The sequence below is a fragment of the Electrona antarctica genome (assembly GCF_951216825.1).
Source record: "Electrona antarctica genome assembly, chromosome: 19".
Lineage (NCBI taxonomy): Eukaryota > Metazoa > Chordata > Actinopteri > Myctophiformes > Myctophidae > Electrona > Electrona antarctica.
Genome location: NC_136800.1, coordinates 22,701,341 through 22,726,666, shown reverse-complemented (window position 1 = coordinate 22,726,666; position 25,326 = coordinate 22,701,341). Strand labels below are relative to the sequence as shown.

Below are 25,326 nucleotides of genomic sequence, written 5' to 3'. Positions count from 1 at the left end.
TAGGCTGGACTAGGCTAGACGTGGGTGTACATGGCTGTACCAGACCCTACTGGCCTCTAATAGGCTGTTTTCGGCTCTAGTAGACTGTGCTAGGCTGTACTAGGGTCTATTAGGCTGTACGAGGCAGTAAAGTACTATAGCCTAGAAATGTTCATGTAAAACTATTGGCCGTGCACACAAACTCCTGTAAAAAATATTGCCCGTGTACACAGTGGTTATTTCAAGTGCGAGGAACTACAGGGCTGACAAGAGTCTAGTACAGCCTAGTACACCCTATTCTAGCCCTTTCCAGCCCGATCCAACCTAGTATAGCCTAGTACAGCCATCTCAATACCCCTCTCTCCAAGTCTATTCTCCCACTAGGCTGGACTAAGCTAAACTTGTGTGTACAAGGCTGTACTAGACTCTACTGGGCTCCAATAGGCTGTTTTCGGCTCTAGCAGACTGTACTAGGCTCTATTAGGCTGTACGAGGCAGTAAAGTACTATATCCTAGAAATGTTCATGTAAAACTATTGGCCGTGCACACAAACTCCTGTAAAAACTATTGCCCGTGTACACAGTGGTTATTTCAAGTGCGAGGAACTGCAGGGCTGACAAGAGTCTAGTACAACCTATTCTAGCCTATTCCAGCCTGATGTAGCCTAGTATAGCCTAGTACAGCCATCTAAATACCCCCCCTCCTAGTCTATTCTCCCACTAGGCTGGATTAAGCTAAACGTGGGTGTACAAGGCTGTACTAGACTCTACTGGGCTCCAATAGGCTGTTTCCGGCTCTAGCAGACTGTACTAGGCTCTATTAGGCTGTACGAGGCAGTAAAGTACTATAGCGTAGAAATGTTCATGTAAAACTATTGGCCGTGCACACAAACTCCTGTAAAAACTATTGCCCGTGTACACAGTGGTTATTCCCAAGTGCGAGGAACTACAGGGCTGACAAGAGCCTAGTACAGCCTAATAGAGGCTATTAGAGTCTAGCACAGCCTAGTACACCCCATTCTAGCCTTTTCCAGCCTGATCCAACCTAGTATAATCTAGTACAGCCACCAAAATACCCCCCTCTCCTAGTATATTCTCCCACTAGGCTGGACTAGGCTAGACGTGGGTGTACATGGCTGTACCAGACCCTACTGGCCTCTAATAGGCTGTTTTCGGCTCTAGTAGACTGTGCTAGGCTGTACTAGGGTCTATTAGGCTGTACGAGGCAGTAAAGTACTATAGCCTAGAAATGTTCATGTAAAACTATTGGCCGTGCACACAAACTCCTGTAAAAACTATTGCCCGTGTACACAGTGGTTATTTCAAGTGCGAGGAACTACAGGGCTGACAAGAGTCTAGTACAGCCTAGTACACCCTATTCTAGCCCTTTCCAGCCCGATCCAACCTAGTATAGCCTAGTACAGCCATCTCAATACCCCTCTCTCCAAGTCTATTCTCCCACTAGGCTGGACTAAGCTAAACTTGGGTGTACAAGGCTGTACTAGACTCTACTGGGCTCCAATAGGCTGTTTTCGGCTCTAGCAGACTGTACTAGGCTCTATTAGGCTGTACGAGGCAGTAAAGTACTATAGCCTAGAAATGTTCATGTCAAACTATTGGCCGTGCACACAAACTCCTGTAAAAACTATTGCCCGTGTACACAGTGGTTATTTCAAGTGCGAGGAACTGCAGGGCTGACAAGAGTCTAGTACACCCTATTCTAGCCTATTCCAGCCTGATGTAGCCTAGTATAGCCTAGTACAGCCATCTAAATACCCCCCCCCCCCCCCCCCCCCTCCTAGTCTATTCTCCCACTAGGCTGGATTAAGCTAAACGTGGGTGTACAAGGCTGTACTAGACTCTACTGGGCTCCAATAGGCTGTTTCCGGCTCTGGCAGACTGTACTAGGCTCTATTAGGCTGTACGAGGCAGTAAAGTACTATAGCCTAGAAATGTTCATGTAAAACTATTGGCCGTGCACACAAACTCCTGTAAAAACTATTGCCCGTGTACACAGTGGTTATTCCCAAGTGCGAGGAACTACAGGGCTGACAAGAGCCTAGTACAGCCTAATAGAGGCTATTAGAGTCTAGCACAGCCTAGTACACCCCATTCTAGCCTTTTCCAGCCTGATCCAACCTAGTATAGCCTAGTACAGCCACCAAAATACCCCCCCCTCCAAGTCTATTCTCCCACTAGGCTGGACTAGGCTAGACGTGGGTGTACATGGCTGTACTAGACTCTACTGGCCTCTAATAGGCTGTTTTCCGGCTCTAGTAGACTGTGCTAGGCTGTACTAGGGTCTATTAGGCTGTACGAGGCAGTAAAGTACTATAGCCTAGAAATGTTCATGTAAAACTATTGGCCGTGCACACAAACTCCTGTAAAAACTATTGCCCGTGTACACAGTGGTTATTCCCAAGTGCGAGGAACTACAGGGCTGACAAGAGCCTAGTACAGCCTAATAGAGGCTATTAGAGTCTAGCACAGCCTACTACACCCCATTCTAGCCTTTTCCAGCCTGATCCAACCTAGTATAGCCTATTACAGCCACCAAAATACCCCCCTCTCCAAGTCTATTCTCCCACTAGGCTGGACTAGGCAGGACGTGTGTGTACAAGGCTGTACTAGACTCTACTGGCCTCTAATAGGCTGTTTTCGGCTCTAGTAGACTGTGCTAGGCTGTACTAGGGTCTATTATGCTGTACAAGCCACAGTACTATAGCGTAGAAATGTTCATGTCAAACTATTGGCCGTGCACACAAACTCCTGTAAAAACTATTGCCCGTGTACACAGTGGTTATTTCAAGTGCGAGGAACTGCAGGGCTGACAAGAGTCTAGTACACCCTATTCTAGCCTATTCCAGCCTGATGTAGCCTAGTATAGCCTAGTACAGCCATCTAAATACCCCCCCTCCTAGTCTATTCTCCCACTAGGCTGGATTAAGCTAAACGTGGGTGTACAAGGCTGTACTAGACTCTACTGGGCTCCAATAGGCTGTTTCCATCTCTAGCAGACTGTACTAGGCTCTATTAGGCTGTACGAGGCAGTAAAGTACTATAGCCTAGAAATGTTCATGTAAAACTATTGGCCGTGCACACAAACTCCTGTAAAAACTATTGCCTGTGTACACAGTGGTTATTCCCAAGTGCGAGGAACTACAGGGCTGACAAAAGCCTAGTACAGCCTAATAGAGGCTATTAGAGTCTAGCACAGCCTAGTACACCCCATTCTAGCCTTTTCCAGCCTGATCCAACCTAGTATAGCCTAGTACAGCCACCAAAATACCCCCCTCTCCAAGTCTATTCTCCCACTAGGCTGGACGTGTGTGTACAAGGCTGTACTAGACTCTACTGGCCTCTAATAGGCTGTTTTTGGCTCTAGTAGACTGTGCTAGGCTGTACTAGGGTCTATTCAGCTGTACGAGGCACAGTACTGTGACACTGCCACATAAAATGTGAAATGTGAAACAATGTATTTCCTGGCCTGGTAGTAGTATGAAAGAAAATTAAACATACTGGGGGAATAACAGGGGAATATGTTTGTGAAACCAAGGTTGAATATTTAACACTGAAATGTAGTGTACGGATATACAAGATAATGTGTTGTGTGTAATTGAACTAGGGTCATCAATGTTCTGTTATGACAAGGGTTGATCACAAGGGGAGCTGTGGGGAAATGTGTGTGAGAAATATTGCCAGGAAACTATAAAAGACCAGGAAGTGAGGCGCCGAGCCTGGGTTCCATTTTGGGCAGTAAGGAGAGAGTTTGGTGTTGCTAGTTTTTTTGCCAAACAGACTCTTTTAAAGGCCAATACTATGCCAATTCAGAGGTAAAACGCAAGAAATGCCGGTCTGACCGAAGAACTTTGCCAAGAGAAAGGAAATAAAGTTTGGTAGGCCAGCTTCTGAGGCTTGGAAGCTCTGTCAAACAAACAGGGCTGGTGAACCAAGGACCCAGCGGACCACGCCCGACTTAAAGGTTGGGTGAGCAGCATATATTTTTTCATCTTTCCGGTAAGCAAGGCATTGCCTTTTTGTTTTGTACATTTTTTGGACTGTTTAAATTGAACAGAAGAGGATCTACAGCAGTTGGATTAATCTGGATACTCTGAGTACTTTTTTCGGGATTACTTTTGGAACACTGACTTTGGGGGCACCTTTAAAGGGACATTGCAGGGGATAATTTGAAGGGACTGGAACATTTAATTTACTTTTTGAAGGGATTGATTGCCCAGTTTGTATGATTTTGGTTTGATTCGATCTGTAAATATTATAAAGACCAGCCATTTCACCTAAAGGGAAATAGTTTTGCGTTTTCCTTGTGCTCTTTACTACTGTTCATTTCCAGTATCTAGATTTACTGTCGCAGGTACAGGACCTTTATTTATTTATTTTATTTTATATAACTCAGACTTATATGCCAATAGGCCTGATTGTTATAGTACTATAGCGTAGAAATGTTCATGTAAAACTATTGGCCGTGCACACAAAGTCATGTAAAAACTATTGCCCGTGTACACAGTGGTTATTTCAAGTGCGAGGAACTACAGGGCTGACAAGAGCCTAGTACAGCCTAATAGAGGCTATTAGAGTCTAGCACAGCCTAGTACACCCCATTCTAGCCTGATCCAACCTAGTATAGCCTATAGTACAGACACAAATACCCCACTCTCCAAGTCTATTCTCCCACTAGGCTGGACTAGGCTAGACGTGGGTGTACATGGCTGTACTAGACTACTAGGCTCTAATAGGCTGTTTTCGGTTCTAGTAGACTGTGCTAGGCTGTACTAGGGTCTATTAGGCTGTACGAGGCAGTAAAGTACCCTAGTAGACCCTTGACGATCCTTCATTAACTGTGTGTGTTTGTTTGTTTGTTTGTTTGTTTGTTTGTTTGTTTGTTTGTTTGTTTGTTTGTTTGTTTGTTTGTTTGTGTGTGTGTGTGTGTGTGTGTGTGTGTGTGTGTGTGTGTGTGTGTGTGTGTGTGTGTGTGTGTGTGTGTGTGTGTGTGTGTGTGTGTGTGTGTGTGTGTGTGTGTGTGTGTGTGCCATGCACACAAACTCCTGTAAAAACTATTGTCCGTGTACACAGTGGTTATTTCAAGTGCGAGGAACTACAGGGCTGACAAGAGCCTAGTACAGCCTAGTACACCCTATTCTAGCCCTTTCCAGCCTGATCCAGCCTAGTATATCTTAGTATAGCCATCTAAATACCCCTCTCCCCTAGTCTTTTCTCCCACTAGGTTGGACTAGGCTAGACGTGGGTGTACATGGCTGTACTAGACTCTACTGGCCTCTAATAGGCTGTTTTCGGCTCAAGTAGACTGTGCTAGGCTGTACTAGGGTATATTAGGCTGTACAACGCAGTACAGTACTATAGCGTAGAAATGTTCATGTAAAACTATTGGCCATGCACACAAACTCCTGTAAAAACTATTGTCCGTGTACACAGTGGTTATTTCAAGTGCGAGGAACTACAGGGCTGACAAGAGCCTAGTACAGCCTAGTACACCCTATTCTAGTATATACTCCTAGTTTATCCTAGTATACCCATCTAAATACCCCTCTCTCCTAGTCTATTCTCCCACTAGGTTGGACTAGGCTAGACGTGGGTGTACATGGCTGTACTAGACTCTACTGGGCTTTAATAGGCTGTTTTCGGCTCTAGTAGACTGTGCTAGGCTGTACTAGGGTCTATTAAGCTGTATGAGGCAGTAAAGTACTATACCTAGAAATGTTCATGTAAAACTTTTGGCCGTGCACAAACTCCTTTAAAAACGATTGCCCGTGTACATAGTGGTTATTCCCAAGTGCGAGGAAATACAGGGCTGACAAGAGCCTAGTACAGCCTAATAGAGGCTATTAGAGTCTAGCACAGCCTAGTACACCCCATTCTAGCCTGATCCAACCTAGTATAGCCTAGTACAGACACAAATACCCCACTCTCCAAGTCTATTCTCCCACTAGGCTGGACTAGGCTAGACGTGGGTGTACATGGCTGTACTAAACTACTAGGCTCTAATAGGCTGTTTTCGGTTCTAGTAGACTGTGCTAGGCTGTACTAGGGTCTATTAGGCTGTACGAGGCAGTAAAGTACCCTAGTAGACCCTTGACGATCCTTCATTAACTGTGTGTGTGTGTGTGTGTGTGTGTGTGTGTGTGTGTGTGTGTGTGTGTGTGTGTGTGTGTGTGTGTGTGTGTGTGTGTGTGTGTGTGTGTGTGTGTGTGTGTGTGTGTGCCAAATGGACCCTTACGAGAACCAAATGGACCCTTACACCTGTAAGCGTCCATTTGGTTACATTCGTACCCTCTCAGAGTTAAGGGGGTGCTTACAAATAAAACATTTGAGAACCACTTGTACTTATTGGACTCATAATGTATATGGAGATCTCTGTATCTGCCTGTCTGCCTGTGTCTAGTGAAAACTGACTGTGAAAAGTGTACTGGTTAAGTAATCAACCAGGCAGGGTGGGGTTGCCATGGCAATCAATTGGCTGAGGCAGAGGCTGGGAATTCTACAGGTGAGGGGACTTAAGCTAATTAGGTCCACTGGCAGAGCCTGACCAAAGCCTTTTGTGGTGTTTCTCCAGCTGGAATAGGCTAGACTACTAGACTAGGGTGTACGGCTGTACTAGACTATATTTTACACGCACGCATGCACGCACGCACGCACGCACGCACGCACGCACGCACGCACGCACGCACGCACGCACGCACGCACGCACGCACGCATGCACGCACAGTTAGATGGCTATACTAGGCTGGATCTGGTTGGGAAAGGCTAGAATAGGGTCTACTAGGCTGTACTGGACTATAATAGGCTCCATTAGGCTGTACTAGGCTCTTGTCAGCGCTGTAGGTCCTCACGCTTGAGATGAACCACTGTGTACACAGGCCATAGTTTTTACATGAGTTTGGGTGCACGGCCAATAGTTTTACATAGGCTATAGTACAGTAATGTCTCCTACAGCCTAATAGAGCCTAGTACAGGCTGTATTAGGCTATACTATGCTTGATCCTGCTGGAATAGGCTAGACTAGGGTGTACTACGCTGTACTGGACTCTAATAGGCTGTACTAGGCTCTTGTCAGCCCTGTAGCTCCTCACACTTGAAATGAACCACTGTGTACACGGGCAATAGTTTTTACATATGTTTGTGTGCACGGCCAATAGGCTATAGTACAGTAATGTCTCGTACAGCCTAATAGAGCCTAGTCCAGCCTACTAGAGCTGAATACAGCCTATTAGAGCCCAGTAGTCTAGTACAGCCTAGTATACCCACGTCTAGCCTAGTGTGGAGAATAGACTAGGAGAGGGGGGGAAGTTATATGGCTGTACTAGGCTATACTACGCTTGATCCGGCTAGACTAGGGTGTACTACGCTGTACTAGACTCTAATAGGCTCCATTAGGCTGTACTAGGCTCTTGTCAGCCCTGTAGTTCCTCACACTTGGGAATAACCACTGTGTACACGGCCAATAGTTTTTACAGGAGTGTGTGTGCATGGCCAATAGTTTTACATGAACATTTCTAGGATATAGTACTCTACTGCCTCGTACAGCCTAATAGACCCTAGTACAAACTAGCACAGTCTACTAGAGCCAAAAACAGCATATTAGAGCCCAGTAGAGTCTAGGACAGTCATGTACACCCACATCTAGCCTAGTCCAGCCTAGTGAGAGAATAGACTTGGAGAGGGGGGATTTTGGTGGCTGTACTAGGCTATACTAGGCTGGATCAGGCTGGAATAGGCTAGAATGCAGTGTACTAGGCTGCACTGGACTCTAATTGGCCCTATTAGGCTGTACCAGGCTCTTGTCAGCCCTGTAGTTCCACGCACTTGAGGTTAACCACTGCGTACACAGGCAATAGTTTTTACATGAGTTTGTGTGCTCGGACAATAGTTGTACATGGAACATTTCTAGGCTTTTGTACTTTACTGCCTTGTAAAGCCTAATATACCCTAGTACAGCCTAGCACAGTCTACTAGAGTCAAAAACAGCCTATTAGAGCCTTGTAGAGTCTAGTACAGCCATGTACACCCACGTCTAGCCTAGTCCAACCTAGTGGGAGAATAGACTTGGAGAGAGGGGTATTTAGATGGCTGTACTAGGCTATACTAGGCTGGATCAGGCCGGAATAGGCTAGAATAGGGTGTACTAGGCTGTACTAGGCTCTTGTCAGCCCTGTATTTCCTTGCACTTGGGAATAACCACTGTGTACACGGGCAATAGTTTTTACAGGAGTTAGTGTGCACGGCCAATAGTTTTACATGAACATTTCTAGGTATAGTACTTTACTGCCTCGTACAGCCTAATAGACCCTAGTACAGCCTAGCACAGTCTACTAGAGCCAAAAACAGCCTATTAGAGACCAGCAGAGCCTAGTCCAGCCTAGTGGGAGAATAGACTTGGAGAGAGGGGTATTTTGGTGGCTGTACTAGGCTATACTAGACTGGATCAGGCTGGAATAGGCTAGAATGTGGTGTCTAATAGGCCCTATTAGGCTGTACCAGGCTCTTGTCAGCCATGTAGTTCACGCACTTGAGGTTAACCACTGCGTAAGCAGGCAATAGTTTGTACATGAGTTTGTGTGCACGGACAATAGTTGTAAATGGAACATTTCTAGGCTTTTGTAAAGCCTAATATACCCTAGTACAGCCTAGTACAGTCTACTAGAGCCAAAAACAACATTAGAGCCCAGTAGAGTCTAGGACAGCCATGTACACCCACGTCTAGCCTAGTCCAACCTAGTGGGAGAATAGACTAGGATGGGGGGGGGGGGGTATTTAGATGGCTGTACTAGGCTGGAACAGGCTGGAATAGGCTAGAATAGGGTGTACTAGGCTGTACTAGACTTTAATAGGCTCCATTAAGCTGTACTAGGCACTTGGGAATAGCCACTGTGTGCACGGCCAATAGTTTTACATGAACATTTCTAGACTTTAATGGCTGTAATAGACTTGTCCGTGATAAGAGCTTCTCTTCACACGGGTGGGATTGTTTTCTATTAGCCTGCCGTGTACACCATTCTTTGTCTGTGTGACTGCCATGCAGGCAAACACGTGTGGCTCAGCCAGGAATGGTGTGCTTATCAAAATATTTCCATTATGCGTTACCATGGCGAGGTATTTCGCAATAAACGATGTCCAAAACCCATCAAGGACCCCAGGGGGTCCCCAAACCACACTTTGATAACCATTGAAGGACCCCATCGAGACCCATCAAGGACCCCATGGGGTCCCCGAACCACACTTTGATAACCAGTGAAGGACCCCATCGAGACCCATCAAGGACCCCATGGGGTCCCCGAACCACACTTTGATAACCAGTGTTGGACCTCATCGAAACCTATCAAGGACCCCAAGGGGTCCCCGAACCACACTTTGATAACCAGTGTTGGACCTCATCGAAACCTATCAAGGACCCCAGGGGGTCCCCGGACCACACTTTGATAACCAGTGTTGGACCTCATCGAAACCTATCAAGGACCCCAAGGGGTCCCCGAACCACACTTTGATAACCAGTGAAGGACCCCATCGAGACCCATCAAGGACCCCATGGGGTCCCCGAACCACACTTTGATAACCAGTGTTGGACCTCATCGAGACCCATCAAGGACCCCATGGGGTCCCCGAACCACACTTTGCTAACCAGTGTTGGACCCCATCGAGACCCATCAAGGACCCCATGGAGTCCCCGAACCACACTTTGATAACCAGCGTTGGACCCCATCAAGGACCCCATGGGGTCCCCGAACCACACTTTGATAACCAGCGTTGGACCCCATCGAGACCCATCAAGGACCCCATGGGGTCCCCGAACCACACTTTGATAACCAGCGTTGGACCCCATCGAGACCCATCAAGGACCCCATGGGGTCCCCGAACCACACTTTGATAACCAGTGTTGGACCTCATCGAAACCTATCAAGGACCCCAAGGGGTCCCCGAACCACACTTTGATAACCAGTGAAGGACCCCATCGAGACCCATCAAGGACCCCATGGGGTCCCCGAACCACACTTTGATAACCAGTGTTGGACCTCATCGAGACCCATCAAGGACCCCAGGGGGTCCCCGGACCACACTTTGATAACCAGTGTTGGACCTCATCGAAACCTATCAAGGACCCCAAGGGGTCCCCGAACCACACTTTGATAACCAGTGAAGGACCCCATCGAGACCCATCAAGGACCCCATGGGGTCCCCGAACCACACTTTGATAACCAGTGTTGGACCTCATCGAGACCCATCAAGGACCCCATGGGGTCCCCGAACCACACTTTGATAACCAGTGTTGGACCCCATCGAGACCCATCAAGGACCCCATGGAGTCCCCGAACCACACTTTGATAACCAGCGTTGGACCCCATCAAGGACCCCATGGGGTCCCCGAACCACACTTTGATAACCAGCGTTGGACCCCATCGAGACCCATCAAGGACCCCATGGGGTCCCCGAACCACACTTTGATAACCAGCGTTGGACCCCATCGAGACCCATCAAGGACCCCATGGGGTCCCCGAACCACACTTTGATAACCAGTGTTGGACCTCATCGAAACCCATCAAGGACCCCAAGGGGTCCCCGAACCACACTTTGATAACCAGTGTTGGACCTCATCGAAATCCATCAAGGACCCCAGGGGGTCCCCGAACCACACTTTGATAACCAGTGTTGGACCTCATCGAGACCCATCAAGGACCCCATGGGGTCCCCGAACCACACTTTGATACCCAGTGTTGGACCTCATCGAGACCCATCAAGGACCCCATGGGGTCCCCGAACCACACTTTGATAACCAGTGTTGGACCTCATCGAGACCCATCAAGGACCCCAAGGGGTCCCCGAACCACACTTTGATAACCAGTGTTGGACCTGATCGAAACCTATCAAGGACCCCAGGGGGTCCCCGGACCACACTTTGATAACCAGTGTTGGACCTCATCGAAACCTATCAAGGACCCCAAAGGGTCCCCGAACCACACTTTGATAACCAGTGAAGGACCCCATCGAGACCCATCAAGGACCCCATGGGGTCCCCGAACCACACTTTGATAACCAGTGTTGGACCTCATCGAGACCCATCAAGGACCCCATGGGGTCCCCGAACCACACTTTGCTAACCAGTGTTGGACCCCATCGAGACCCATCAAGGACCCCATGGGGTCCCCGAACCACACTTTGATAACCAGCGTTGGACCCCATCGAGACCCATCAAGGACCCCATGGGGTCCCCGAACCACACTTTGATAACCAGCGTTGGACCCCATCGAGACCCATCAAGGACCCCATGGGGTCCCCGAACCACACTTTGATAACCAGCGTTGGACCCCATCGAGACCCATCAAGGACCCCATGGGGTCCCCGAACCACACTTTGATAACCAGCGTTGGACCTCATCGAAACCCATCAAGGACCCCAAGGGGTCCCCGAACCACACTTTGATAACCAGTGAAGGACCCCATCGAGACCCATCAAGGACCCCAGGGGGTCCCCGGACCACACTTTGATAACCAGTGTTGGACCTCATCGAGACCCATCAAGGACCCCATGGGGTCCCCGAACCACACTTTGATAACCAGTGTTGGACCTCATCGAGACCCATCAAGGACCCCATGGGGTCCCCGAACCACACTTTGATAACCAGTGTTGGACCCCATCGAGACCCATCAAGGACCCCATGGGGTCCCCGAACCACACTTTGATAACCAGTGAAAGACCCCATCGAGACCCATCAAGGACCCCAGGGGGTCCCCGAACCACACTTTGATAACCAGCGTTGGACCCCATCGAGACCCATCAAGGACCCCAGGGGGTCCCCGAACCACACTTTGATAACCAGCGTTGGACCCCATCGAGACCCATCAAGGACCCCATGGGGTCCCCGAACCACACTTTGATAACCAGCGTTGGACCCCATCGAGACCCATCAAGGACCCCAGGGGGTCCCCGTACCACACTTTGATAACCAGCGTTGGACCCCATCAAGGTCCCCATGGGGTCCCCGAACCACACTTTGTTAACCAGCGTTGGACCCCACCGAGACCCATCAAGGACCCCATGGGGTCCCTGAACCACACTTTGATAACCAGCGTTGGACCCCATCGAGACCCATCAAGGACCCCATGGGGTAACCGAACCACACTTTGATAACCAGCGTTGGACCCCATCGAGACCCATCAAGGACCCCTGGGGGTCCCCGAACCACACTTTGATAACCAGCGTTGGACCCCATCGAGACCCATCAAGGACCCCATGGGGGTCCCCGAACCACACTTTGATAACCAGCGTTGGACCCCATCGAGACCCATCAAGGACCCCATGGGGTCCCCGAACCACACTTTGATAACCAGCGTTGGACCCCATCGAGACCCATCAAGGACCCCATGGGGGTCCCCGAACCACACTTTGATAACCAGTGTTGGACCACATCGAAACCTATCAAGGATCCCAGGGGGTCCCCGAACCACACTTAAGTGTTGGACCCCATAGAAAGTCCTTTCTAGGCTGGAGTAGGCTAGACTATGGCTCTCTGCTGCCCCCCGTTGACAAAATGTTGTAAACACAGACAGGTTCACGAAAAGCAGTGGCGCGTGTTCACGCTCCGGATGAACTATGGGAAGTGTTCCCTGCCGGGTGCACCGGCACTAGTTTGTATACGGGCCATAGTTTCTTACCATTGAAACAACCTGCTGTGAACACCACTTTAATTGTTATTATTATTATTATTATTATTATTATTATTATTATTATTACCGCAGGTCGCAGTTAACTATGAAATCGTGCATTTCCCGTCAGTTGTTTGGTTGGTTGGTCACCCCAGGCATGACCACATATAGGAATGCCCCTCGTTACATCACGTGATGTCATCAATATTAAGCCCATATATGGAGATTCCTGACGTTATCAATATTGGCCAGCAACTCTACATCTCACCTCAAACCTCAAACCCTTAGATCTCCATATATGGAGCTGACCTGTTCTGACATTCCATATGTTGATCCTTCCCCATCCATCCTTCCCCTTCGATGTCTCCCTTTTCACTGATACCTGTCCATTTAAACTCTAGACGGGCCTGCCCCAAAGTTATTAGTGCAGCCGCACCCGGCTGCCGGCGAACACTAGAGTTCTCAACAGGCCCGAAAATTAAGGCCCGGCCCTACCTGGGCCCTCATCAAACCCTGTACACTCAAGACACTGCCCCCGCTGCCACCCTTAGATCTCCATATATGGAGCTGACCTGTTCTGACATTCCATATGTTGATCTGACCTCATCAAACCCTGTACACTCAAGACACGCTCCATATATGGCCAGTACAGAATTCATTCCATATGTTGATCTGACCCCCCCATGCCAAAGTGCCAGCTCTCACCCAGCAGTCTGCTGTCACCCAGGCGGAAATGTTGATCTGACCCCCCATTCCAAAGCGCCAGCGCTCGCCCAGCAGTCTGCTGTCACGTGACCTCGCCCTTTAGGGCGATTTCGCTTCTCGCCCTCAGGCGTCTTACTGGTTATTATTATTATTCTAGGTGTCTCTGTTCAACTATGTGTTCGTGGCGTGCTGGGCCTTCGCGCTGCCCTACTGCCAGCTGCGTCCACTGGCCTCCAGCATCTGCACTGTGTGGACGTGTGTGATCATCATCTGCAAGATGCTGTACCAGCTGGAGTCCATAGACCCGCCCTCCTACTCCAAGACCTGCAACATGGTGAGTAATATCACCGTGACCGCCACACACACACACATGCGCACACACACACACACACACACACACACACACACACATGCGCACGCACACACATGCGCGCGCACACACACACACACACACACAGTACATACATGCGCACACACACCCACACCCACACGATAAATCATGCCTGGGTTAAGTACTGCAGTATTTTAACATGATCTTTTAGGTTTTGGTTGGAAGTAGCCTAGTGTACCACATGGGTGCCGCCTGCAACTTTACTGCAGTATTTCCGATTCTCAGTACTTTTCCTTCTACACCACTACATCCCAGAGGAAAATATTGCACTTTTACACCACTACAATTATTAGAACATTTTAGTTACTAGTTATTTTGTAGATTTTGATGATTATTACAAAACAAAGCAGGCCTAAGAAAAACCTACTTCTAACTGGGCAGTTTTATACACAAACTGATTGCACGTTTGCATATTCGTGTTGTTATTCAAGTGGTACAATATACTTTTTTTATTACATTGAAATAAATATTAGTAGCATTATTTTCTCTTCATTGTGGGTGTGGGCATACAAGACCGTAAGGATAATTCTAGGGAAACTTGACGTTCCTTTGTCTCACCAGCCAGATGACTACTCACCGGAGCAGGTGGCGGAGATGAACAGCTCTGTGTTGTACAGGAAACCTGTGGACCCAGCCAACTGGGTGGGCCTCAGGAAGCTGGTCCAGGAGACCCTCTTGGAGCACCTCAGGGTAGGTACAGGAAACCTGTAGACCCAGCCAACTGGGTGGGCCTCAGGAAGCTGGTCCAGGAGACCCTTCTGGAGCATCTCAGGGTAGGTACAGGAAACCTGTGGACCCAGCCAACTGGGTGGGCCTCAGGAAGCTGGTCCAGGAGACCCTCTTGGAGCACCTCAGGGTAGGTACAGGAAACCTGTAGACCCAGCCAACTGGGTGGGCCTCAGGAAGCTGGTCCAGGAGACCCTCTTGGAGCACCTCAGGGTAGGTACAGGAAACCTGTAGACCCAGCCAACTGGGTGGGCCTCAGGAAGCTGGTCCAGGAGACCCTCTTGGAGCACCTCAGGGTAGGTACAGGAAACCTGTAGACCCAGCCAACTGGGTGGGCCTCAGGAAGCTGGTCCAGGAGACCCTTCTGGAGCACCTCAGGGTAGGTACAGGAAACCTGTAGACCCAGCCAACTGGGTGGGCCTCAGGAAGCTGGTCCAGGAGACCCTTCTAGAGCACCTCAGGGTAGGTACAGGAAACCTGTAGACCCAGCCAACTGGGTGGGCCTCAGGAAGCTGGTCCAGGAGACCCTTCTGGAGCACCTCAGGGTAGGTACAGGAAACCTGTAGACCCAGCCAACTGGGTGGGCCTCAGGAAGCTGGTCCAGGAGACCCTCTTGGAGCATCTCAGGGTAGGTACAGGAAACCTGTGGACCCAGCCAACTGGGTGGGCCTCAGGAAGCTGGTCCAGGAGACCCTCTTGGAGCACCTCAGGGTAGGTACAGGAAACCTGTAGACCCAGCCAACTGGGTGGGCCTCAGGAAGCTGGTCCAGGAGACCCTCTTGGAGCACCTCAGGGTAGGTACAGGAAACCTGTAGACCCAGCCAACTGGGTGGGCCTCAGGAAGCTGGTACAGGAGACCCTTCTGGAGCACCTCAGGGTAGGTACAGGAAACCTGTAGACCCAGCCAACTGGGTGGGCCTCAGGAAGCTGGTCCAGGAGACCCTCTTGGAGCATCTCAGGGTAGGTACAGGAAACCTGTGGACCCAGCCAACTGGGTGGGCCTCAGGAAGCTGGTCCAGGAGACCCTCTTGGAGCACCTCAGGGTAGGTACAGGAAACCTGTAGACCCAGCCAACTGGGTGGGCCTCAGGAAGCTGGTCCAGGAGACCCTCTTGGAGCATCTCAGGGTAGGTACAGGAAACCTGTGGACCCAGCCAACTGGGTGGGCCTCAGGAAGCTGGTCCAGGAGACCCTCTTGGAGCACCTCAGGGTACGTTGCATGACCAGGGTGTCTTCCATCAGAAAATATAGGCAATCTACACTGTACAAGCTTGTAGATTTGGTGATTTTCGGTGCGAGACACGACACGCAACTCAAGTTGAAGAAACTATAAAAATGAGTTTGTGACACAAACTTTTTCTACTTTGGTGGTTGGTGTTCAGGACTGGAAAACACTGAACTGAACTGTATTCATACTGAAAGTCTAGATCAAGCAGGCTTTTGCCCTTCTGCTCCACGGGAGGGTTCTGTCCTCCCTGAGCCCACTTTAGGACACCTAGGGCAGTATTATGCGTGTCTTAAGTACCAGGTCTTATTACTTAACTTAAGACCTGGAGGCGTGGTCAATGCTCTTTGGCCACTCAGAATAGCCAAATGGCATTGATCACACCTCCAGGTCTTAAGTTAAGTAATAAGACCTGGTACTTAAGACACGCATAATACTGCCCCTAGTGTTACTGTTTGACAGGCAAACTCCCCATTCACACTGTAATGTACATCTCATGTCTCAAGTTTAAAGATGGAGTGCCGTGATTTCTTTGCACCCTAACACATGATCAACAGGTATTATTATTATATAAGGAAGAATACTGTTTTCAAAAAAGTGTACAGTATTTGTTAAAATGTGGACATGCCCACTAGTATGCCTGGTTTGCCTGGTGGGTGGTGATCCACCTGAACTGAAGCCGCACCCACAGCTGTTGTTGTATGATAAAGGGGGAGGGGATGATATTGTGATGTCACCATATTACAGTTTTTTTCATTGGCACGTTTGACTGTCAAGGTTTCAGCCTCCAAGAAGAAACCCTAAATAGAATACAAAGGGAAGACATCATTGCACATAACAACCACATCAAGGGGTCTAATGAAGTACTGTCACCTCATAAACACATGAAAAACTGGGAAAAAAATACAAAAATCACAGCACTATCACAGCAGTAATATTATGTAATCACAGTGCCAAAATGGTGAGAACCACAGTATGGTGATTGTTTGACCCGTTTTTATAGTGTATTACTGATGCAGTCTTATTTCTTTTAGTTCTTCTTTTAGGTACTAAAAAGGTCTTAAAAGTCCTTAAGTAAAAATCATGTGCCACGCACACACACACAGGTTGAGAACTAGTGGATTAGATCCACCTGTCCACAGCACTCCTTGATTATGAGGTGTGTGTGTGTGTGTGTGTGTGTGTGTGTGTGTGTGTGTGTGTGTGTGTGTGTGTGTGTGTGTGTGTGTGTGCGTGTGCGTGCGTGTGCGTGCGTGCGTGCGTCCGTGTGTTTAGAACAACCTGTTGATGCTGGCCATCCTGGCGTTCGAGGTGACCATCTACAGACACCAACAGTTCTACAGACTGAGGAACAAGCTGTGTCCTCCCGCCGCCAGGATCATCTTCCACGGCATCACTCGGCAGCACCTAGACAACGGCATCGTCAACTTTGTCAAATACTTCATCAACTATTTCTTCTACAAGTTTGGACTGGAGGTTGGGTGTACCCCTCGATGCACAGTACAGTACTACACACAGTACACATGACATCACAACCTCAAAGTGTACAAATTGACCACCTGCTATTTTTATTAAATCGTGAAAATATGTGCAAATCTTTGAATATATGTTCTTTCACAGAAAAGTTTTTAAACTCATATCTTTGCTTCTGGGTGGGGTCCCTGGAACAACATATTTTCAGATGGGGGTCGGCGGCCAAATACAGATATTTTTTGGAGTTTGAGAACCACTGACATAGAAACATAGATGTTTCAGAAAACTGTCATGATTTAGAAGACATTTGTAGAATCTGGTGTCAGGTCTCAATGGGTAAAATTTACTCCAGATGTTCGTGTAATAAATAAAATGAAATAAGATGTCTCCCATTCTGTCCTCTTCCCGTCTCCGTGCCGTGCCCGTGAGGACAGACGTGCCTGCTGCTGGTGGTGAACGTGATCGGCCAGCGCATGGACTTCTACGCCATGCTGCACGCCTTCGCTCTGATCGTTGTGATGTACCGTCGACGGAGGAAGGCCATCGCCGAGATCTGGCCCAAGTACTGCTGCTTCCTGGCCTGCATGCTGACCTTCCAGTACTCGCTGTGCATCGGGATCCCGCCTGCAGCCTGTAAAGGTACTGGACCCCCACATTCATCCCTTCTCCTGACCCCCCTTGTATGGTCAGTGCCAGTGGATATTGCTAAACATACATTAACCACTTAAGGTCTATATATGTTTCAGGCTTTTCGGCTATTTGAAATATTGCCGATCAGCAAGCTCACAACAGAGTATTTCTACATTGTGGCATTGATACTTTTTTTCAAGTGAAAAGTGTATCGTACAGACATGACCTGTTCACACTTCACTTCACTTTTCCTGATCTGAAAAGCATTGAGACCCCGTCTTGAACTGAGAACTTGAAGCCTGCTTTATACTTTATACAACAAGTCGCGCTGTGACACGTCATGAGCTTGTAAATCGTGGTTTTAGGGATGGTGTGTGGAACATGTGAAAAACATTAACTGGAATATAATGTGTATGAAATCCTGGTTGTCGTGTGATTCTTCTAGATTATCCCTGGAGGTTTGCCAACTCCAATACGGACTCTAAAGTGGTGAAGTGGCTTTACGTTCCAGACTTCCACACCAAGCCCAACCCACTGTTCCTCGTCTGTATGTATCACTATTCTCTGTTGTCCTACTAGGAATAAATGAGCACTCTTTTACTCTTAACTTTGTTACTCTCGAGTCTCTTAACTTGCTAAACCTATATGCTATATATCTGTAAATAGTATCCCTTTTGCTTTGAGTGAGTATCATGCGCTGTAGGAATTATAATCCCTTTACTGCAATGGTTCTCAACATTAAAAGTTAGGATTTTACAGTGTAGATTGGGGTCCGTGGAATAATGCATACTGGGGGTCCTTGAAATGAAAAAGGTTGAGAATCATTGCTTTTCCGATACATACTGAGATGAAGGGCTATTATACAGTAATATACCTCCTCTGCTCTGCTCTCCTCACTCCTTCTCTCCCCTCCTGTCTCCTCCTCCCAGATGACTTCATGCTCCTGCTGTGCGCCTCCCTCCAGAGGCAGGTGTTTGACGACGAGAACAAGGCGGCCGTGCGCATCCTTGCTGGAGACAACGTGGAGATCTGCAGAGACCTGGACGCTGCCTCGTTCGCTGTCCACAACCCCGTGCCGGACTTCATCCACTGCAGGTACAAGGGCCTACATTACTGTGGAAAAGGGGAGTCGTTTATTTCTTCCCAGAGGAATGGCAAATTGTTTAAAAAAATATATATATATATCCAGGGACAGTTAAAAATGAATTCAGGGTGAGCCAGGGGTCCAACCAGCTACTTTACGTTTACTTGGCAGCCTCTGTGTCTCGGTGTCTTGCTCAAGGAAACTTCGACACAATGCTGGCCAGGTCTGGGATCGTACCTGGGACAACTGGTGACTTTGGTTAGCCAGGCAGGGAACCAGCTATGCCGCCCCCAGGTACTATATATACCCCTGAGCCACCCAAGACTCAGATACGGCCGCCCCTGACCCAGTACAATTGAGTGTGTTCATTTAACTCTGAAAGTGTGAGGTTTGACTACAGTATTTAAAGAGACGACTGGACCAGAAGCTTTCCAGTTTAACCACATGAACCTGGCCATATACTGTAGGAGAACATTCTGTGAAAATAGCCCCATCTACAAGTTCACAAACTTGTGAGCTTTGTGTTAACTGTATGAATAAGAACTAAAAAACATCCCATGGATGCACCATCCTCAGTGATGTATCCCAAGGTCATCTGGGTTTCGGGTCTTGCAACATCATACCCCTCACTCATGTGACCCAGCCGGGGTGATCAAGTCCCGACTTACGTCCCAGTAGCTACCCACGATCAGTCCCATTAGGGAAAGACTGGGTCACACAGTCCGCCGCTCCCGAACGACTCTGCCGGGACTGGGAGGTCTGGCGCGTGGAAGAACTAGGCTCTGTGGGTTGACTCCTGTCCGGGCCCCTCCTACGTCTCCCACCAGGTGCAGCGCAGGACCTGTGCGTTGCATCAGACTACCAGCACCAGACACTTCATTCAGGAGTGGCGGATTATTGAGCCGCAATGGTTCCGCAGGCTCCACCGGCAGGGAAACGGTGGTGCTGCAGGCTCCGCTTGCGGCTTGAATGTCCCTCCTAAAGGCGTATGAACGTGAATTAGAGTCCTGACTCTAAAAGAGCACTTACTGTACCGCCGGACAAAAGCTATAGCAGCCCCTCTCTGGGTGAATAAAGATGAAAAGGAACATATAGGAGCTCATATTATAAGAGATAATTGAATTCGGTCTTGTCTAGCTCAATACCACCACTACCAGGGTCAGAGGGTTTGATGCCAACTGCAATCATGTGCAGCTCTGTGGAGGTTTGGTTGAATGTGTCCGTTAAGTGTAAAGACCAGTGGTTCTCAACCTGTGGGTTGGTTATTTTATTTTATTATTTATTTTGTTATTGTTATTATTATTATTTATTTATTTTTGGCTGCCACTGCCAAATAATGTCATGTAAATAATGATTTAACTCACCCAGTGCCAGCGATTCTCCATTTGTGACTAAATTTGACTGAGGGACTGCCATTGGATTTTTTAGAATTTTCGTTTTTTCATGTCATGTGAAAGCAGGGAATCATAGCTTCAAATTGACATATTGGTTGTTCAGTTTGACCCACCAGTTTTGGAGAAATGGCTTATAGAGTGATGTCTTGCAGAAAACAGCAAGTTGAGAAAACAGGCATGAAAGGTTCACTTCTGTGGTCTCTAACATTACACCTAGCTACATGTTTAAGCATTTATTTCATATTTACATGTCGATTTCAGCTCTGACACTTATTTCAGACATGTTCTAGTATGTGAAGAGTCTGCCTGTGCTATAAACTCATTTTGGAAAAAAAAAGAAAAAAAGTTTTTCTCCACTGGTGAAAAGCTGGAATTTGCGCGATGGCAGTCTCTCAGTCAAATCTGGTCACATTTGTCCTCACCTTTTAGTAGTCACAGAATATTATGTAATCACAGTGCCATAACGCTTGTTATCGTTTGTTAATGGTTTGATATCCCACTTGATTGTTTGACCCGTTTTTATAGTGTATTACTGATGCAGTAATGGTCTTATTTATTTTAGTTCTTCTTTTAGGTACTAAAAAGGTCTTAAAAGTCCTTAAATAAAAATCATGTGGGGACCCCCCCCCCCCCCCCCCCCCCACGCACACACACACACAGGTTGAGAACTAGTGGATTAGATCCACATCCTGACCTGTCCACAGGCATTGATTATCTGCTCTTCACGTTCCACTTTTTTGATGCACAAAGTGGACAAGTCTTTTATTAACGCACTCTGTGTCCATCAACAACGCCCTACAGTACAGAGGTAGCAAAGCACACACACACACACACACACACGCAGCATGCGCACGTCTGTCCGCACCACAGCACCACTTATACATCCCTTCCCTCCCAGGATCACATTACGGATACAAGGGTGGATGGGGGCGGGGGTGGGGGTTGAGGGTGGGGCTGGGTGGGCAATCCATAATCCCACAAAAAACACTCTGTCCGTCACTCTGAGACTCAGACGCTTTTGCCCTGTACTCTAACTCAATAAATAGCTTTTAAGTATGGAAAGGTATTTTTTCTCCACACGCACGCACGCACGCACGCACGCACGCACGCACGCACGCACGCACGCACGCACGCACGCACGCACGCACGCACGCATGCACGCACGCACGCACGCACACACACACACACACACACACACACACACACACACACACACACACACACACACACACACACACACACACATGCGGTTATGAACCAATGCCACTCACTCAGCCTCTCATCCAGACTGTCAGCATACAGTAGCACTATCAGCCCTATCAAAGCCCACTTCATCAGACAGTGTTGTTCAGTTTTTTTAGGGTCCTGTCATGCTTAGTGCTGCCGGCTCCATCACAGTTAATGCACGCTGACTTCCGAACGTGTATGTGTGTCCCCCCTCCCCCAATGGTAAAAAAGGTACATCCTTTCCATACGCATGCTTTTAGCATGTGTGTTGTGCTAGGAACGTCTAGATGAGTACCTGTGCTGAGTGACAGGGGATCGGGTTGCAGAGCCATCGATCACACTCTTCTTACTCTTGTTGTTCTGACTATAAGTGACGTGGTAATTGGGATTGATGGGCCAATTACCGTAAGCATACTCTACTGTGTAAAAGAAAACAAAAAAACATATGGATGCTATTGCATACTGTGTAAAATTCATTATAGGAATCTGAATACATTATAATAAATACATAAATTGTTGGTAAAGATTGATAGGTATTAAAACTTTTTTTTATTGTGCATTATAGAAATTATATTGGGTCCATTATCTTTGATAGCACAATATGTTTTTACAGCGTGTGTGTGTGTGTGTGTGTGTGTGTGTGTGTGTGTGTGTGTGTGTGTGTGTGTGTGTGTGCGTGTGTGCGTGTGTGCATGTGTGCATGTGTGCGCGTGTGCGCGTGTGTGTGCGTGTGCGCGTGTGTGTGCGTGTGCGCGTGTGTGTGCGTGTGCGCGCGCGCCACATTTCCTATGCACACTCACACTGCCAGTAGGCTGGTTGAAGTCGTTGCCACCACATACTGTATGTAACTGTCCATTGTTGTTTTTAAATAGCAAAGATCGCAGATCTTCAAGCTCACAACGCATGCATTGCATTTTGAGTAGATCAGATATGCTGCATATCATTTTGCAATAAAGGGGCTGCAGCCAGAAGTTATGGCATTTGGGTGGTACTTTGCATGGCAAGGTTTGGGAACCGCTGGGCTAATCTACCAATGTAGTCTCAAATATGATATATTGGAATTTAGCCTTACCTATACACATAAGGAATACACTGTAGTACTAGTAACCCTACATTTGATTTGCCATGTTATGTAAGGTTAATATCATTGTGCTTTTATATTATTGCTCCATTTCTTAAACCATGGAATCCAGTGAGTTTCATGGTGTAGGTCCTACCTGGACATGAATGCTGTAACCATACTGTGTCATGGTCCTGTGTAGGTCCTACCTGGACATGCTCAAGGTGATCATGTTCAGCTACCTGTTCTGGTTCGTGCTCACCATCATCTTCATCACGGGCACCACGCGCATCAGCGTCTTCTGCATGGGCTACCTGGTGGCCTGCTTCTACTTCCTGCTCTTCGGGGGCGACCTGCTGCTCAAGCCAATCAAAAAGATACTCCACTACTGGGACTTCCTGATCGCCTACAACATCTTCGTCATCACCATGAAGAACATCCTCTCCGTGAGTGTCCTGTATGTGACACAGAGAAAATGACATGGTACAACGTTTCGGTCACCGTTGGCCTTCATCAGGCCACAGTTGGCCTTCATCAGGCCGGACCTGACGAAGGCCAACTGTGGCCGAAATGGTGTACATTGTAATTTTTTCTCTGTGTTTTAAAGTAAACGGAACACATATAGTAGGAGCAATGCTGTTGTGCAGACTTTAATTCTCTTGAACCACTTTGTGTCCAGCACTAGCAACGGACTGGATGTACACAACCCACTGTTTTAACTTGTCCTCGTCCCCACCCTTCAGATTATGTCAAATAATGGATGCAGAATCTGTTGCACAGGGGTGCGCCGTGCTCACAACACGGCTCAATGTGACTATTTGTGCCAATCACACACAAGAACAATTATAATACCCAATGGCAAGACTCAAAACTATGGGTGACTGAGTGCAGTAGTCTTTATTAAAAAACGCAGTCAGTCGACTGTTTTAAGAATCTTTTAAAAACACACTTGATCAACTTCCACAAGCACTTTCTTTTATGTTGCTCTGTTAACATTATGGTTTTATAATTGTATTTTCTATAGCATCTTATAAAGATGTCTTGAAAGGCACACATTTATGAATTAAGTTTGTTTACTTACTTAATTACAATGCTGCAGGCATGGTAGAACTTCACTGAAGCAATATTATGTATTATGTATGTATTACGCAATAGTCTTAATCAGGGGTCTTCAACAGGCCGGGACCCCTAGGGGCTTTTCGGAGTTACTACAGGAGTGCAGACAAAACAATATCCACTTCTGCGATTTTCGTCAAAGATGTTTGGTGTACTGTAGATGTTTGAAAATACACTTTAACATGAATCCAACATCTTAATAGAAACGATTATGTGTAATGAACGGAAATCTATGAAAAAAGTTTAATCTGCAACACAGTTTCATACAGTATGTATCTCTCTCAGCTAAGGGGTCCTCCTCTCCTTGGCTTGAAAAACGTTGAAGACCCCTGGACTATTGACTATGCACTATTCCACTGAGTCATTGTTGTTGTTATGTGTCGTACAGATCCTGGCCTGTGGCTACATCAACTCCCTGATCGTCCACTGCTGGTTGATCCAGCTGTTCAGCCTGGCCTGTACCATCAAGGACTACAACATCACCATGGACCAGAACCTGCTGCGTAAGACACACTGGCTCAGTGTTTATCACACTTTTACAAGCCTCTACCTCAGTGTTTCTAACCAGGGGCTCCTCAGTTAAGCGCATGGACCTGTTTTGGTCCATGGTTCTCCTACAGTATGTGCAACAGGTAGCATTAGTGAACTTTCCTTGTGTTTCAGGGGAACACCGCTGCGAGCTGCCCAGTGACGAGGCGGGCATCATCTGGGACAGCATCTGCTTCGCCTTCCTGCTACTCCAGAGACGAGTGTTCATGAGCTACTACTTCCTGCATGTGGTCGCAGACATCCGGGCCTCTCAGATACTAGCATCCAGGTACTATACTGTTCATCTGGGGCTCTCAGATCCTAGCATCCAGGTACTATACTGTTCATCTGGACCTCACAGATCCTAGCATCCAGGTACTATACTGTTCATCTGGGGCTCTCAGATCCTAGCATCCAGGTACTATACTGTTCATCTGGACCTCACAGATCCTAGCATCCAGGTACTATACTGTTCATCCGGGCCTCTCAGATCCTAGCATCCAGGTACTATACTGTTCATCTGGGGCTCTCAGATCCTAGCATCCAGGTACTATACTGTTCATCCGGGCCTCTCAGATCCTAGCATCCAGGTACTATACTGTTCATCCGGGCCTCTCAGATCCTAGCATCCAGGTACTATACTGTTCATCTGGGGCTCTCAGATCCTAGCATCCAGGTACTATACTGTTTATCTGGGGCTCTCAGATCCTAGCATCCAGGTACTATACTGTTCATCTGGGGCTCACAGATCCTAGCATCCAGGTACTATACTGTTCATCTGGACCTCACAGATCCTAGCATCCAGGTACTATACTGTTCATCTGGTGCTCTCAGATCCTAGCATCCAGGTACTATACTGTTCATCTGGGGATCTCAGATCCTAGCATCCAGGTACTATACTGTTCATCTGGACCTCACAGATCCTAGCATCCAGGTACTATACTGTTCATCTGGGGCTCACAGATCCTAGCATCCAGGTACTATACTGTTCATCTGGACCTCACAGATCCTAGCATCCAGGTACTATACTGTTCATCTGGTGCTCTCAGATCCTAGCATCCAGGTACTATACTGTTCATCTGGGGATCTCAGATCCTAGCATCCAGGTACTATACTGTT

At 47.8% G+C, this 25,326-nt stretch overlaps 1 protein-coding gene across 1 annotated transcript in view; it reads left to right on the top strand.

Annotated features, from left to right (window-relative positions):
• Positions 1 to 25,326, top strand: part of piezo2b (piezo-type mechanosensitive ion channel component 2b) — a 182,696-nt gene that overhangs the window by 98,116 nt on the left and 59,254 nt on the right. The window contains exons 20-28 of the mRNA XM_079529246.1: positions 13,512 to 13,688; positions 14,307 to 14,435; positions 16,971 to 17,171; positions 17,603 to 17,807; positions 18,244 to 18,345; positions 18,728 to 18,893; positions 22,766 to 23,009; positions 24,068 to 24,182; positions 24,343 to 24,496. Of these exons, the coding sequence (XP_079385372.1) occupies positions 13,512 to 13,688; positions 14,307 to 14,435; positions 16,971 to 17,171; positions 17,603 to 17,807; positions 18,244 to 18,345; positions 18,728 to 18,893; positions 22,766 to 23,009; positions 24,068 to 24,182; positions 24,343 to 24,496 (1,493 nt within the window). The remainder of the gene's footprint in view (positions 1 to 13,511; positions 13,689 to 14,306; positions 14,436 to 16,970; positions 17,172 to 17,602; positions 17,808 to 18,243; positions 18,346 to 18,727; positions 18,894 to 22,765; positions 23,010 to 24,067; positions 24,183 to 24,342; positions 24,497 to 25,326) is intronic.